Here is an 18607-nt window from a genome sequence, read left to right as displayed (position 1 = left end):
ATGGATGGAGGGCTTTTTTTTTTTTTATCCCTACAAACTATGTAATAGACTAACATGTATAGGACGCCTATAGTTTTCCTTCATCCACCAATTGGTAAATACCCCAGTGAAGGTAAAGTGGCATGTTGGTGCCCCCTAGTGGTAGATATTCCACCACCTCCTGACCCTTTTTATGCCACTGACTCTGGACTCTGAATGTCTCTGGACAAACCTTTCCCCACAACAGGGATCAGCAACCTCCGGCGCTCCATCTCAATGATCAAGCTTCTCAATCATCTCTTTGCGGTTACCAGTTTGCCATGTAAGACTGGCTTTCCCCCTCCGGGAAACATCTGAACTCTATTACCGCCTGATGTGTCGGAGCGAGTGAGCGGGAATAAGACATGAGCTTGTGTTTCCTTGTTGCCAAGTGATTGTCCTCAAATACACCAGAAATAACTCAGGCAATGATGACGAACAGAAATACTGATACATTGTAACTTTCTAGCAATGGATGGAGACAATTTTATAATGTTTTCCTAAAGTCACGCCAAGAAGGCCGGGCTGCACGCCTCTGTCCGCCCCGACCGCCAGCCCCAGATGAGCTCGGATATTCATACAGAACAAGCACTTGCAGAGGAATCGAGTCTTCCTGATGAGCTCCAGGAATAGAAGCCTGAGCTGCCGTAATAGGTCTCCTAAGAAAACCTTATCAGTGGAATTCAGAGGGCACCGAGCGAGGAGCTAATGGTGTGGGCCGCTTATTGAGAGGGACCTGATGATATAGGCTTCATTTGTGAAGAAATCACTCACCCCTTGCCATATCTCCAGGAAAAAACCTTCCAGACTGTTTACTGTGCAAATTAGAATATCTTTCTGAATGAGTATATGAATGTATGTGACCACTTGGCAGCTGGGTGGTAACTGGGTGCTGTAATGTAGGTCAAATCAAGGACTTACTGTATAATTGATTGGATATTTATTTTTTATTTTTTCATTTTAAATTAAAATAGAGCTTTGCTCGATCTATCTATCTGTCTCATATCAATCTATCTTTCTTATACGGTATCTCTCTATCTATCTCGATTTATCTATCTCTTCTGTCTATCCCATATGTATCTGATTGTAGACACTCTCTTTCCTTTTCTTTTCCATCCAGCCCGAACTGCCATGGCGACTTCTCCTGATGACTGTAGAGTTTGCCGCAAACATCTCTGGCCCCTCACTTTCTGAACCTCTCCCCAGCCTCTATCGCAGGGGTCAGCAACCTCCAGCACGCCAGCTGCTGTGAAACTACAACTCCCAGCATACACACAGGCTCATTTGCTCTTGCAACTCTCGTAGAAGTGAATGGAGCATTCTGGGAGTTGTAGTTTCAGAACAGCTGGAGTGACGGAGGTTGCTGATCCCCGCTTTATAGCAACACAACTCAATTCAGATCCCAAATCAGAGCCTAAACCAATTCAGACCCAGAATAAAGAAAAATGTATAGACCTCAAGAAGTCTTACAAGTATAGGCTATCATCAAAGACTTCTGGCAGGGAATGATTTTGCTCTCCTTTATTGAGAACACAGCTTGGCTAAGACCAGGATGCACGTGAATCCAAGGCTGGCCGTACACATTAGATATACTTTCTTTAGAATGACAGCTATGTCTCCTGACCCCTCCATACACATTTATACATGAACATGTATGTGTCGGGAATGGGGAGGAAGCCACAGTGGATTATGTCCCCAAGAACAAAGAGATAGGGCATTTGAAATCTGAGCAGGTTTGTACGGGTATGGTCAGCTAGATAAGGAGTTTAAACCGCTATATTGACTCAAGAAGACTCAGGCTTTTTGATTGGTGTTCGGAAGTGCATGCTGGGAATTAGACGCTTGTCCATTAGACCAGCACACTATTATAGGATATTTGTCATCTTTTTTCTTCTTGTGGTTGGGGGCTTCTCAGTTTGAAGCCTTAAAGGGGTCGTCTCACTTCAGCACATGGCATTTATCATGTAGAGAAAGTTAATTCAAGGCACTTACTAATGTATTATTATTATCCATATTGCTTCCTTTTCTGGCTGGATTCATTTTTCCATCACATTATGCACTGCTCGTTTCCATGGTTACAAACACCCGGTAATCCAGCAGTGGTGGACGTGCTTGCACACTATAAGAAAAAGAACCAGCCTATGTACGCTACCATGGTCCCTGCCATCAGAGACGCCGAAGCTTTTTCCTATAATGTACAAGCACGACCACCACTGATGGATTGCAGGGTGGTCGTAACCATGGAAACAAATAGTGTATAATGTGATGGAAAAATGATACCAGACAGGCAAGGAAGCAATATGGACAATCACAATACATTAGGAAGTGCCTTGTATTAACTTTCTCTACATGATAAATGCCATTTGCTGAAGTGAGACAACTAGTGTTGAGCGAATCGAAGTTGATGAAGTAGACCAATCCGAATTTCAGGGAAAATTTGATTTGCCACGAAGCCGAATTTCCTTGTGCTTCATGGTAGCGAATCAATTTTCACAAAAATGGTGGTAAAAAAAAAAAATGTAAACACATGTCATCCATTTGCACACGAAGAGTCCTCAGTGGCCATCTTGATTGAAGATCCCACGTGAAATCTCCTGCGCGGTGAGGTATGATGTCACCACGCCGGCCAGCATGATGACGTCATCACGCACCGCACAAGATTTCGTACTTGATCTTCTATCGAGATGGCCGCGAGGGACTCTGCGCAATCAAACAGATAAGGTGAGTATTTAAAAAAAAATAAAAATTTTACAGTTTAACCCCTGACAGTCACAATGGTCATCTCAGATGGCGCGATCAGCGATGAATGCGGCATCTGAACGGTTCAACAATGGGGGAGGAGAGAGGATTGCTTGGGGCACAATCACTGCGTTTCTTTGTGAAATTATTCAAAAGTCCCGATTCGCTGCTTCGCCGAATTTTACTAAAAAAAAATTGGTTTGTGACGAATTACTTTTTTGTAAGTAGTGGGTACAATGACAGGGAGCTGCGATTGCGTTGCTTCCCGGCATTGTACCCCTCGGGTCATCTGATATAAATAAGGGTGGGTTCACATCAGTGTTATGTATTCCGTTATGGCTTTCCGTTATAACGGAAAATCACGTAATTCATAAGACGGAAGTCAAAACGGAAACCTTTGAGAGGCATTCCGTTTTGATCCGTCATAATAGAAGTCTATGGGAATGATAACGGATCCGTTTGGTTCCCGTTATGCAAGACGGAAAACAAAGTCCTGTCGACAGGACTTTTTTTTTCCGTTTTGCATAACGGAAACCAGACTGATCGTTATCATTCCCATAGACTTCTATTATGACGGAAAGCAAAACGGAATACCTCTTAAAGGCTTCCGTTTTGCACTCCGTCATAATACAAGTCTATGAGCAGCATAACGGATCTGTCCTGGTTTACCGTTATGCAGTACTGGACTCCTGCATAATGGAAACCAGGACGGATCCGTTCTGCTGTAATAGACTTGTATTATGAAGGATCAAAATGGAATGCCTCTTAAAGGTTTCCGTCTTAAGGATCCCGTTATTTTCTGTTATAACCATGTTATAACGGAAAGCCATAACGGAATCCATAACGCTGATGTGAACCCGCCCTAACAGTGTCAAATTAAAAAATTTCAAAAAAATCATACTTACCTAATACATTTGCTCACGACAGGCACGCGCACGGGATTTTGTGCGAGATCCTCAAGCAAGATGGGATTTGTTACAGTATTTCAGGTTAAATCGATTCACTACCCAGAAGCATGAGGAAACCTCACTCGTCTCTAGAGACAACCCCTTTAATCCACTGCTCATGCCTCTGTTGATTCAGCAAAGGCCTCATGCACACGACCATTGTTTGAGTCCGCGTCTGATCACAATATTTTTTGCGGATCGCACATGGACCTATTCATTTCTATGGGTCTGCAAAAAATGTGGAAAGCACACAGATGTTACGCGTCGCAGCCATTCAACAAGTTAGAGAACACATCTTAGAATAGCAGTTCTAGAAGGAAAATGCAGCATGCACATGGTCAATAGGCGTACTTTGCAGTTTGTGGACCGCAGAATGCACACGGTCATGTGCATGAGGCCTAAGAAATAGGATCACGTACAGTAGCGGTCGTAGGACGTACAGTGCTATACAGTATACTGCCTCTCCATGCCGCACAGTCTTGTTTTAGGTCCCTTCCAGAAGAGAACATAAGAAAAGAGCTGAAGGAATTACATTGTGTAGAACTTTTTTCTCTGTCCTATACGTTCATGGTGTTCTTGTTTTGCAGACATCTGGAGCTGCATTCACCTGATGCCAAGCATACAGTAGTGTTACGAAGCAAAGATCCAGCGACGGTGCAGACCTGGTTCAATGCGATCCACAGAGCAGTGATGGAGCTGGTGGCCAAGGCAATTACAGAAGTTAAAGATCAGCTGGGCAAAAACGGGATCTCTGGGAGCCAAGAAATACGACATATGGGCTGGTTGGCGGAAAAGGTAAATACTTCTATTGTGTGTCACAAGGTATCGATGGCAGCGACTATTACTCCAGGACTGGCCGTGAACTGAGCGGTCCTCGCTGTTAGTGACCGACCTTCACCACGTACCAGATGAAGATAGGCTTATAACTGTGCGTTAGGACCTTGAAGACAAAGAAAATATCAGATTTTGTGGTCTCTTAACCACTATCTTCCGTTGTATTGGGGACTTTCATGTGCTGGGTGGAAGCTGTTCACATTTCGTACCACAGGGCTTTGACCGATTTACCATCTCGGGACGCCTGGGTCTATTATACTGTAGTTAGGATTTACACCCTTGAGGCCACTGTATGAAACTATTCTCCTCCACTGGGGCTGTTTAGGATTAGAAGAACATGCCTTCTTCGACAAACCGAGCCACACCTGTCCATGCGTTGTGTCTACAGACTTCAGGGGAGTTGAGCTGCAGTACCACACGCTACCTGTGTGCAGGGGTGGCATTGTTTTCTTTGTAGGAAAGCAGCCATGTCTTTCTAATCCTAGACACTCCCTTTAAGATTCACATTGAACATGGGGTTTAGTGGCGTAGACAATGGTTATGGAGATCTCCTTGGCCAAATGAAAGGTCTAGGAAGGCTTGAATATAGTCTGTCAGATTGCATCATGGATCGTCGGGGCCAAACGTGAGGCCATGAAGAGGACATTTTTGTTCTATAGATATATATGGAGAGTTATTGTGTGGAGATTTTTGTTACCCATGATTTTTCGGTGCAGGCATATGGGGAAGTATATGGCTCCTTGTTGGGTCACACCTGCAGAAATTCAGCTTTCCTAGGTCATAAGACAGTCTGGTCTAAAATTGTTCTGTCCTGGGGAGAAGTTTCAAGGGCCTGCTTTTTTTCCCCCAGAAAATAGCGCCAACCATGTCCACAGGTCCTGCCTCGTATTGCAGCTGACCCAAGTGATTAGGCCTGAACTGCCAATAGCAGACATAGTCTATGCATAAGGAAGGAGCTGTGTCTGGGGAAAAAAACAGAAGAGACTTCTTTTTCCGATCCTGGACAATCCGAATTAGGCTACTTTCACACTTGCGTTGTTGTTTTTCGGTATTGCGATCCAGCAGAGGATTTCAATACCAGAAAAATAAACGTTTACGTTCCGTCAGCATTCCGTTTTGTAACCGGACACAAAACCGGTGCAAGCTGCGGTTTTGTGTGTGGTCATAAAAATGGAAAAAAAACTGATCCGGAACTGAAAACAAATGTAAGTCAATGGGGACAAATCAGTTTTTTTTAGGAGCCTAAAAAAACTGATCTGTCACCCATTGACTTTCAGTGTATTCAGTGACGGATCAGTTTTTTCTGTTTTGATTTCATGCAAGCGCATCCTAACGGAACGGATGCCTACTGATGTGCAAAATCAAAATGGGGATTGAGGTCCTCTGCCAGATCTCAATACCGGAATTAACAGCGCAAGTGTGAAAGTAGCCTCATTCGGCTTTGAACAGCGCCCATGTGCACAGTGCTGATGAACAAAAAATAAATAAATGAAAGAAAGAAAGCGTATGGAGTGGTTATGGAATAAGAGACACCTGGGGGGTGGGACTGTGACAACCATTTTTGTGAATTTCTTGTATAGATGAGAAATTGACACAACTCATAGGGTGAGTTTTTGTGTAGCTCTGTCTACACTCTCAGTTGTTTCAGATAGTCTACCAGCTTCTTGTGGGGAGTCGGATGTGCTATACAGCAGCTTGTCTCTCCTTGCCAAACAGAGGGGTTTAAAGGGGGTCTCCCATCAAAGATATTCTACATTTTCCAAACCAGCACCTGGATGTGAATACTTTTGTAATTGCATGTAATTAAAAATTTAGTATAGCCAGTGAGTTATTCAATCAAATGTATCTTTATCCCTTTAAGTCATTTACTACAAAAAACACATTTTTAGATTTGTCCTATATACTACATACTGTACCTTCAAGCATATGAATTCCATTTCCGAAAATGTCCTCACCACAGAAAAATTATCTTGTTATGCTAATTTTTAGAGGCCACGCCCTTTTTGTAGGGTGGTTCATGAAACAGTCCCACAATGAACAGGAATGTTGGTAGCTATGTTTGCTGAGAAGTAGTCTCCGGTCAAAAATATTTCCAAAAATGAAAAAAATGAAAACAAAGATATTATGACTTTTTGAACAGTACAAACCACATTTGTTTTTCGATTGTCTCGGCATTTGCATTTAAACCATTCTATATAATTTAGGCGTCTTCATTTTTCTGCCACCTACAGAAAGACAATAACAATAACATTTACAAAGACAGGTGCACTCTGCGGTCTGACTAGACCAGTGATAGGCAAACTGCGGCTCTCCAGCTGTTGCAAGACTACAACTCCCACCATGCCCTGCTGTAGGATGAAAGCTGTAGGCAGACTTTGCATGCTGGGAGTTGTAGTTCTGCAACAGCTGGAGAGCTGCAGTTTGATCACTGGACTAGACCCTCATCCTGATGTTAAAGGGGTTATCCCATCTTAGACAATGGGGGCATATCGCTAGGATATGCCCCCCATTGTCTGATAGGTGCAGGTCCCACCGCTGGGACCCGCACCTACAACGAGAACGGAGCCGGGGAGAGTTGTGGCTGGAGGACACCGGGTTTCCCAGGGTCCGTCCACCACCAGGCGCAGCTCCCCGCCTCTCCCATTGAAGTGAATGGGAGCGCACCGCGCATGCGCGGCCACCGCTCCCATTCCTTTCTATGGGGCCGACGGAAATAGCTGAGCCAGCGCTCGGCTATTTTCGGCGGCTCCATAGAAATGAATGGAGGGCGGCTGCGCATGCGCAGTGCGCCCTCCTCCACTTTCTCCGCTCCGTTCTCCTTGTAGGTGCGGGTCCCAGCGGCGGGACCCGCACCTATCAGACAATGGGGGCATATCCTAGCGATATGCCCCCATTGTCTAAGATGGGATAACCCCTTTAAAATTGAGAGTTTAGCCAATATATCCTACTGTGGAGGACATATCGGAGCCCGAGCACAGCGCCAAGGTTTCTCATGTAGCTCGGGACCTAACGCTAAACTTACCTGTGCCGTATGGGCAATACCAGGAGCCAGTGGGCAAATTACAGGAGCGCAAGGTCCGACTCACAGCAAACTCCCAGTTTGCACCTACAGAAAGGTGACTATTATGTATCTATTCGATAAAAGGTCAAAAGCAGCCGGTCTATTTGTGTTCAGTGTTTGAAGAGCACCAGAAGCTTGTATAATCAGGGAAATAAAATTCTGAGTTTTATTTGAAATTCTGGTTTCACACTTAAGGTTACAACAACCTCAAATGTTCCACTTCATTCACATCAGCTTGTTAGAAGCTAGATGAAGAGGAAGGTGATCACAAAGTGTCCCCCTGCTGCGACCTCCAGCGATCAGCTGTGATTTGTGGGAAACCTGGCAGAAAGTGTTCAGTTTTCCTGCAGCGCCATCACAGGTGAAATGAGGCATTACGCAATGTCCATTCAAATCCTGCAGAGCAACTGTGAGACGAGGTTCCTGAACATAGGATCCTCAGGATTGGTCATCAATATCAGATCGACGAGGGCTGAGCTGCAATACCAAGCACAGCCACTATACAATGTACGGTGCTGTGCTCCGTAAGCTGTAAGGAGGTTGCGGCAATCACAGGAGCACTGCGGCATCCTCAAATAGCTGATTGATGGTGGAGCCAGGAATCGCATCCCTGACGATCTGATCTGATGGATAGGTCATCAATATTCAACTCCCAGAGAACCCCTTTAACATTTTCATAAATCCGAGCTGTGAATAGGTTTTTTATCATTTTTTTTTTCACCATTAGATTAAAGGGTTATGAATAGAAATGCTACCCCATACCATAATATTCAGTAGTATATTGCAACCAAAAAAGTAAAAAGTAGAAAAAAATATCAAGACATCTGTCACTGAAGGTGTCACACTTTAGCCTTATACTACCGCTAGTGAAAATGAAGGTTTTAAAAAGTGGTGGGGCCTATAGTGCTATATCTGTGGGAAGCTGGGCAGAAAGCTCCCACTAACACTGTCTGCAGGGAGACCAGGCAACCTATAGCCTTGCCCCTTAAAGGGGTTGTCACATCACTAGAACATGCCCCCATTGTCTGATAGGTGCGGGTTCCACCGCTGGGACTTGCCCTGAAAGTGGTGGAGGGCGCACTGCGCATGCACAGGTGTCCTCCTTTCATTTTCTATGGGGCCACTGAAAACACCTGAGCGCTGGCTTGGCTATTTCCGTTGGGCCTATAGAAGTGAATGGGAGCGGTGGCCGGTCATGCGCTGTGCACTCCCATTCACTTCTATGGGGAGAGTGCTTGGTGGTGGCCGGACCCAGAGTTCTCCAGCCACCACTTTGCAGGGCTCCGTTTAGGAGATAGGTGCGGGTTCCCACCGCTGGACAATGGGGACATATCCTAACGATATGCCCCCAATGTCTCAGATGAGACAACCCCTTTAAGTTAGGGTACAGCTGAAAGTGGAGATAAGGCAAGTATTTTGCCTGCTTGAGGCCATTGAAGTAATTAATAGGCATTTTTATGATCTCTAAGCTGTCAACATATATGGCATATCACTAGCATATGCTACAAACGTCAGATAGCTGTAAGTCCCACATCTGAGACCCACTCATATCTCCAGAACGGGGCACCTGAAGTGATAGGAAAACTGCTGCACATGCGCAGCTAATCTCCATTCACCTCAATGGGAGTTCCAAAAATAGCCGAGGCAGCTGGCCCATCTCATAGATTGGTGGCATATCGCTGGGTCCCACACCTATCTCCAGAACGGAAGCCTGCAGAGTGAAGGAGAGTGGACTGCGTATGCGCAGCTGCCCTCCATTCATTTCTATGGGAGCACTGAAAATAGCCCCAGCGGCATGCTTGACTGTTTCGGAAATGCAGTAGAAATAAATGGGAAGCACACCGCGCAAGGCCCTTTAAGGCCTCTTTCCACAGACCAACCTTGCAAACAATTATTGGGAACAAACATTTCTTCCCTGATAACTGCCTGCTCGTCAGAGGAGATGAGAGTCGCCTTTACATGCCGCAATCACCTCTGTATGAGGAGAAGCAGTCTCTACTGCGGCCACTTGTCCCCATACAGATTCACTGTTGTTTGGTAACCGATCCCTGTTTACACAGGATGATCTGCAGCCAGAAACGGTCATTTTGTTGCAAACATCAATAATGCTTTGAGTTAAAGGGGTTGGCCACTATATAAGTACTTTACACAACATTATTGGAGGCAGGGTAAAAATGAGTTTCCAAATATACTTTATTTGTGAATAAATCTGTCTGGTAATCTTTTTATAGTAAGCCACGCGCTCTGAGCCACGCTCTGCCGTGCAGCCAGTTCGTCCATGCCTTTATTGTAACTGCACATGCGCTGCTTTTGCTAATCTGCCTAAGAGCAGCGCATGTCCAGTCTGCCACCGGGCGATCACTCTGATTGGCTAGTCTGTACAGACTAGTCAGTCACAGGATCCTAATGCCGGCTGAAAGGTTCTGATCCCCACAGTCCGTGACTGTGGGGATCAGAACCTTCTAAAATGTGTGTGTGTATATATATATATATATAATATCCACCCCCCCCCCCCCACTGATCCCCCTTCCGGTTCCCTCCCCTCCCGCCCCGATCTGTTTCAGGATGGCCGGAGCGTTAGCAGAGTGTCAGCTATAATATACAGCTCACACTCCGTTTAACCCCTGCCATGCTGCAGTCCATAGGGACCGCTGTATGGAAGGCATTAAGAGATGGAGGGAGCTCCCTCTCTCTCCCATCGGGTTGCTGCAGTGCTGTGGCAGAGGCCCGATGCTTGAGGGGTTAACAGAGGGAGGGACCTCCCTCCCCCATTGGACCTCCCTCCCTCCCCTCGGCGATGTGCCCAGAAAACCACACCTCTTTCGCCCCTCTGGGCCGCCCTTGTTTCCTATGATTACCTCCTCCTCTCCATCCAAGATCTCGCACCTGTGCCGCTCTACATTGTCCGCCACCTGCGCACTGCTGTGCCCATTAGGAACAGGTAGTTGGACTGCGCATGCACGAGATCCTGGTTGTGGAGGAGGAGGAGGTAATAATAGGAAACAAGGGCGGGCCAGAGGGGTGAAAGAGGTGTGGTTTTCTGGGCACATCACCGAGGGGCCTGGGCACTTGCTGCAGTAATGCCGCTCCTAGGCACTTGCCGAACCTCATTAGCATAAGTTTAACAAGTATTTTTTTGAAGATCTCGGCGAGGGACAGAACAAATAAAGGTACCATTGTAATGAGGGCACAGGAGTCTATAACCTGATCTGAGTAGTCTAAAAGGCTCAGATTAGGTGACAGACTCCCTTTAATATTAAATATTATTATTATTATTTTATCATATTTAATGGAAAATAAAAAAAATGTTAACTATGGGTGATATCTTCATCATTTGTTTATTACACAAACCCATCTCATTGGTAAAATGACTGATGTATAATTATGTTTTTTGTTTCGCTTTATTAAGAATTTCCAGGCTTTGGGTAGATTTTAGCCCATGTGTTTAGCAAATATTTTTGGCTCAATTTTTTTATGCTCTTGTCCTGTAGGTAAATAGTTGGGGGAGGGGCGGGTTAGGCTACTTTCACACTTGCGGCAATGTGATCCGGCGGGCAGTTCCGTCGTCGGAACTGGCCGCCGGATCCGCCGATCTGCCGCTGACTGAAAGCATTTGTGAGACGGATCCGGATGCGGATCCGTCTCACAAATGCATTGCAAGGACGGATCCGTCTTGTACATTTTTCTCATTTTTACCGATCTGCGCTTGCGCATACCGGAACGCCGGATCCGGCATTCCGGTATTCTGAATGCCGGATCCGGCGCTAATACATTCAAATGGGAAAAAATGCCGGATCCGGCGTTCAGGCATGTCTTCAGTTTTTTTCGCCGGAGAGAAAACCATAGCATGCTACGGTTTTCTCTTTTGCCTGATCAGTCAAAACGACTGAACTGAAGACATCCTGATGCATCCTGAACGGATTGCTCTCCATTCAGAATGCATGGGGATATGCCTGATCAGTTATTTTCCGGTATAGAGCCCCTGTGACGGAACTCTATGCCGGAAAAGAAAAACGCAAGTGTGAAAGTACCCTAAATGCTGTTCTTTCCATAGCATAAGATACAGATCAGATACATTTTCATTTCTTCGTTCTCATCTTTTCTTTGGCACCTTAAAAGAGCCTTAATTTTAACTTTTTCAGAGGACGTTCTGTTTTTGTCACCATTCATTGTCAATGGGGACAAAACTGTACTGAACGGAACTGAATGCTCCAAAATGCATTCCATTCCATTTGGTTGCGTCCCCATACCGGACAGAAAACTGCTGCAAAACTTTTTAAATTAATTTTTAGTCTCCCTAGGGGACTTAAACACGTGATTGTTCGATTTTTGATCCCATAGGCTGCAGTCAGCTTCGTACTTGGCCCAACAGAGGATCCTTCAGTGTGCGCAGGCTCTGATACCATGATGGGCCCCAGGAGAAAAAATATCCTATTTGGAGCTGCCTTTGGAACCAATCACTTACTACTAGGGTCTATTTCTTTGAAACAAAACCTATTAGACTTTGTTGATGATATAAGGGTTGGGCCCTGAGAATAATTTCCTCTGGTGGGCCCAAGGAACCCCAGTCCGACTCTGGCTACAATAGTATACAATGGGAATTCTCTGTACCTCCTATTAAGCCCTGCCACACCCCAAACCACGCCGCCTTTTATCCATGCGAACTTGGGCTGGTATTCTTTCTCAGGAAAGGTGGCAACTCCACACGTAACTAAGGATCAGTACAGGATAAATGATCTAATATATGTACAAAATCACTCAAATAACAATGGACCTAGCTAATGACTCAAGTACAGTAGACCTCTAGCTGTAGCTTTACGTGTAAGCATAGCACTGAAATGATGCAAGTCCGGGAAAGGAGAGCGGCCAGTATGTCAGCGAGCTTTCCCAGACACCCTGGGTGACATATTTCATTAGGTTTATAGTATGGAGATAGGCATTGAGGAACTGTGGGACACAAGGTGAGAACCCAATTACTGCTTTGATCTTTATATTTTTTTAGTTTGTTTGTGTTTTTCATCGGATCAACAGAATAACAGGATGACGAGTGCGAGCCCCTTACCTCATCATGCTAACTATTATCTGACTCCCCTGAACTTCCTGAACAACAGGAAGGATTTACCGGTGAAGAAAATATTGTCTGGATATATCACATGTATATCCCTGGCAAGTGACAGAGCCAGAGCACGTATCATATTCTGTATACAGGAAGGTAAACCAGAATGACAAAAGTATCCAGGAACTAATTAAAGGGACACAAAGTGCATATAATGTCCGCACAGATAAAGCTGCAAGATACCTATAGGGTACCTTATTATTGCACATAGGTCCGGTTCACAAAAACGTAAGGCATGTTATGGTGACTCTATAAATAATAAAATGAAAAAAAAAAAAAATATTTAAAAAACCCAAACAAATAAAAACAAAAAGAAAAATGTCCAGATTGTAAACGTACTGTGAGCGCTGGAGGTTCCAAGTGATGTGGGTTCCGTTCACATATAGTTCAAAGACAGTACAATCACTGATTCGTGGAGAATATTTTTTCATAGGCGTAGTCAATCACTGGTTATACCGATTGCGGGATCCACTGCAATCTCTGCTCTATTCCCAAGAAATCGTATAAACATAGGCACGTAGTATTAAGATTCAACAGTTCATCACACGCCCAACCCGGGTTTGGCATTTGATGAACTATTGATTTTAAATACTACGTGCCTATGTTTATATGACTTCTTGGGAATAGAGCACAGATTGCAGTGGATACCGCAATCGGTATAACCAGTGATTGACTACGCCTATGAAAAAATAATTTTCCACGAATCAGTGATTGTAGTCTTTCTATAAATTGGAGCAGCGCGGTTCTGACTATACTATGGAGACTCTACTTGAATGAAACGCAAGCACATTACAGACGTAAAAGCATTCTTATTGCAAGCACGTGGTTTCTACAATCTTACACAGAGGCAGTGCAGACTCCTCTCCAGAGCGTTGGCCCCTGTGTCTCAGGCATGCGCAGATCACACCACCAACCAGCACAATGTACACAACTTTCCTGATCTCTAGGCCGTGAACAAGGTCCAGACAGTTGTTGGATGGATGGATAAATAATGAAAGACAAAAAAGTTGTTATACGTACCTCTGTGTGCCGTGGTTACATAAACAACGCTTTACAGAAATTCTCCTACCACAGAGTACCAGGTTTATCCAGTCATGGTTAGCTATGGTCTACTACAATAATACTGCCCCTTATGTACAAGAATATAACTACTATAATACTGCTCATATGTACAAGAAAATAACTACTATAATACTGCTCCTATGTACAAGAAAATAACTACTATAATACTGCTCCTATGTACAAGAATATAACTACTATAATACTGCCTCCTATGTACAGGAATATAACTACTATAATACTGCTCCTATATACAAGAATATAACTACAATAATACTGCCCCTTATGTACAAGAATATAACTACTATAATACTGCTCATATGTACAAGAAAATAACTACTATAATACTGCCTCCTATGTACATACATATAACTACTATAATACTGCTCCTATGTACAAGAATATAACTACTATAATACTGCTCTTATGTACAAGAATATAACTACTATAATACTGCCTCCCATGTACATACATATAACTACTATAATACTGCTCCTATGTACAAGAATATAACTACTATAATACTGCTCCTATGTACAAGAATATAACTACTATAATACTGCTCCTATGTACAAGAATATAACTACTATAATACTGCCTCCTATGTACATACATATAATTACTATAATACTGCCTCCTATGTACATACATATAACTACTATAATACTGCTCCTATGTACAAGAATATAACTACTATAATACTGCTCCTATGTACAAGAATATAACTACTATAATACTGCTCCTATGTACAAGAATATAACTACTATAATACTGTCTCCTATGTACAAGAATATAACTACTATAATACTGCTCCTATCTACAAGAATATAACTACTATAATACTGCCTCCTATGTACAAGAATATAACTGCTATAATACTGCTCCTATGTACAAGAATATAAATACTATAATACTGCTCCTATGTACAAGAATATAACTGCTATAATACTGCTCCTATGTACAAGAATATAAATACTGTAATACTGCCCGTATGTACAAGAATATAACTACTATAATACTGCTCCTATGTACAAGAATATAACTAATACTGCTCCTATGTACAAGAATACAACTACTATAATACTGCTCCTATGTACAAGAATATAACTACTATAATACTGCCTCCTATGTGCAAAAATATAACTACTATAATACTGCTCCTATTTACAAGAATATAACTACTATAATACTGCTCCTATGTACAAGAATGTAACTACTATAATACTGCTCCTATGCACAGGAATATAAGTACTATAATACTACCTCCTATGTACAAGAATATAACTACTATAATACTGCCTCCTATGTACAAAAATATAACTACTATAATACTGCTCCTATGTAGAAGAATATAACTACTATAATACTGCTCCTATGTAGAAGAATATAATTACTATAATACTGCCTCCTATGTACAAGAATATAACTACTATAATACTGCCCCTATGTACAAGAATATAACTACTATAATACTACTCCTATGTACAAGAATATAACTACTATAATACTGCTCCTATGTACAAGAATATAACTACTATAATACTGTCTCCTATGTACAAAAATATAACTACTATAATACTGCTCCTATTTACAAGAATATAAATACTGTAATACTGCCCCTATGTGCAAGAATATAACTTCTATAATACTGCTCCTATGTACAAGAATATAACTACTATAATACTGCTCCTATGTACAAGAATATAAATACTGTAATACTGCTCCTATGTACAAGAATATAACTGCTATAATACTGCTCCTATGTACAAGAATATAAATACTGTAATACTGCCCGTATGTACAAGAATATAACTACTATAATACTGCTCCTATGTACAAGAATATAACTAATACTGCTCCTATGTACAAGAATACAACTACTATAATACTGCTCCTATGTACAAGAATATAACTACTATAATACTGCCTCCTATGTGCAAAAATATAACTACTATAATACTGCTCCTATTTACAAGAATATAACTACTATAATACTGCTCCTATGTACAAGAATGTAACTACTATAATACTGCTCCTATGCACAGGAATATAAGTACTATAATACTACCTCCTATGTACAAGAATATAACTACTATAATACTGCCTCCTATGTACAAAAATATAACTACTATAATACTGCTCCTATGTAGAAGAATATAACTACTATAATACTGCTCCTATGTAGAAGAATATAATTACTATAATACTGCCTCCTATGTACAAGAATATAACTACTATAATACTGCCCCTATGTACAAGAATATAACTACTATAATACTACTCCTATGTACAAGAATATAACTACTATAATACTGCTCCTATGTACAAGAATATAACTACTATAATACTGTCTCCTATGTACAAAAATATAACTACTATAATACTGCTCCTATTTACAAGAATATAAATACTGTAATACTGCCCCTATGTGCAAGAATATAACTTCTATAATACTGCTCCTATGTACAAGAATATAACTACTATAATACTGCTCCTATGTACAAGAATATAACTACTATAATACTGCCTCCTATGTACAAGAATATAACTACTATAATACTGCTCCTATGTACAAGAATATAACTACTATAATACTGCTCCTATGTACAAAAATATAACTACTATATCCTGTATATGAAAGTGATGGACATTGACGTGTCAGACAAGAAACATCAGAGAAAAACACCCTGCAATCATTACTGGAGATCACAAGCTGGTGTGGGACCACCTTGATGGTTGTGTTTACTCTATGGATGTGCCTGTGCCCCCTCCACCAGCGGTGGGATGCACTGCAGTCAGCATGGCTCCAGATACCTGTGACAACCTACCAGGACCTTATTGAGTCAATCCCAGCCTGTCTAGCTGCTGTCCGTGCTGCACATGGGTATTACTCTGGAGATTAGCTGGTGCTCAGAATAACCTGACTTGACTGTGTAAAATAATGTACATCATAACATTATACAACAAAAGAAAATTGCGAGTTCCCTATTCTGGGGTACTGCGTGCACAATGTTAAGGCTGTGGGACATGTCTTGATGGCTTGTCACATTACTTCTCAGTTGGTGGCTGGCGTCACTATGTCATGCCCTCCACTGGTCTGATCAGCTGTTTGCTACGGGGGAGCCACAGTATTTATGTTCATTCACTTTATATCAGCCTCCAAAGTATACAGAATGTCCATAGAACCATGTTCAGCCACCACTATCAGTTATATGGTTGGGTTCTCGACACACCTGAGGGAGATTTATCAAAACCATACTTGCTAACTTTTGATATGTGACATCAGGGAGACTCAAAGGAACTCTGTATAAAGTGGCCACACAAACATTTTCCACATATATATAGGGCATCCCCAACCTTAGGCATTTAAATCACTGATAGTGGATATGACTCACTGCATCATATCCTAAAATGAATACAGACCCCAAACTAGACCCCCTAAATAATAGAGACCCCAGACCAGATCTCCTAAACCAACACAGACCCTAGATCAGACCTCCTAAACTAATACAGACCCCAGACCAGATCTCATCAACTAATATAGACCCCAGACCACAGCACCTAAACTAATACAGACCCCAGACCAGATCTCTTAAACAAAAAGAGACCACAAATCAGACCCCCTAACCTAATACATGCCAGATCTCCTAAACAAAGAGAGACCACAGCCCAGACCGCAGAATAAATACAGAACCCAGACCAGATCTCTTAAATTAAGACCACAGACCAGACCCCTTAAACTAACACAGACCCCAGACCAGACCCCCTATCCTAATACAGACCACAGACCAGATCTCCTAAACAAATAGAGATCACAGCCCAGACCCCAGAATAAATACAGAACCCAGATGAGACCTCCTAAACAAATAGAGACCCCAGACCAGATCTCCTAAACTAATAGAGACCCCAAACCAGACCTTGTAAAGTAATACAGACTAGATCTCCTAAATTAATACAGACCCCAGACCAGAGCTCCTAAACAAATACAGACCCCAGACCAGAGCTCCTAAACAAATAGAGACCACAGACCACACCCTAGAATAAATACCGATCCAAGACGAGAGCCTGGAATTAATAAAGACTAGAGTTGTACTCAATTTCCCCAAAGGGAAAGGGTAAACTGAGGGAGGGAGATCCCTCCCCCATCAGGCCTCTGCGCTGTGGCAGCATCCCGATGGTTACCATGGCAACCAGACGCCTTCACAGGCATCCGGCTTTCTGTCGTATATCTAGCCCGACCAGGTTCTTGCTAAAGGCAGGAGCCTGATCAGGCTTAGTGTGAGTTCAATACACTGCAGTGTACTGCAGTGTATTGTAAGCCATCAGACCCACTGGATCTTCAAGAACCAAGTTGGTCTGGGTCCAAAAAATATTTAAAAAAGTTAAATTAGTTTAAAAAAAATTTATAATAAAAAACAACCTTCCTATATCCATAATAAAAAACACTAAACATGTTTGGTATTGCCGTGTCCGTAAGGACCTGATCTATAAAAGGATCATGTTACTTTTACTGCATGGTGAACACCATAAAAAAAAATGAAAAACTATGATGGAATTGTAATTTCGGCCACCACACTTCCCAAATAATAGTATAAAAAATTATTTAAAAAGTCATATGTATCCAAAATTAGCACCAAATTAACCATGACCTCATCCCACAAAAAATGAGCCCCTACATAAGCCAATCGTCCAAGAAATAAAATAAAAAATATGGCTTTCAGAAAATGGAGACACAAAAACTATATATTTTTTCAAACATGTTTTTATTGAATAAAATAAAGTTCAAAAACCTGCACATATTAGGTATCGTCATGTCCGTAACGACGTGCTCTA

At 42.3% G+C, this 18607-nt stretch overlaps 1 protein-coding gene across 1 annotated transcript in view; it reads left to right on the top strand.

Moving 5' to 3' along the window:
• Positions 1-18607, top strand: part of SNTB1 (syntrophin beta 1) — a 176524-nt gene that overhangs the window by 93824 nt on the left and 64093 nt on the right. The window contains 1 exon segment of the mRNA XM_044294710.1: positions 4292-4499. Coding sequence (XP_044150645.1) covers positions 4292-4499 — 208 coding nt within the window.

This window comes from Bufo gargarizans, chromosome 5 (genome assembly GCF_014858855.1).
Source record: "Bufo gargarizans isolate SCDJY-AF-19 chromosome 5, ASM1485885v1, whole genome shotgun sequence".
Taxonomy (NCBI): domain Eukaryota; kingdom Metazoa; phylum Chordata; class Amphibia; order Anura; family Bufonidae; genus Bufo; species Bufo gargarizans.
This window is presented reverse-complemented; position numbering and strand designations above follow the sequence as displayed.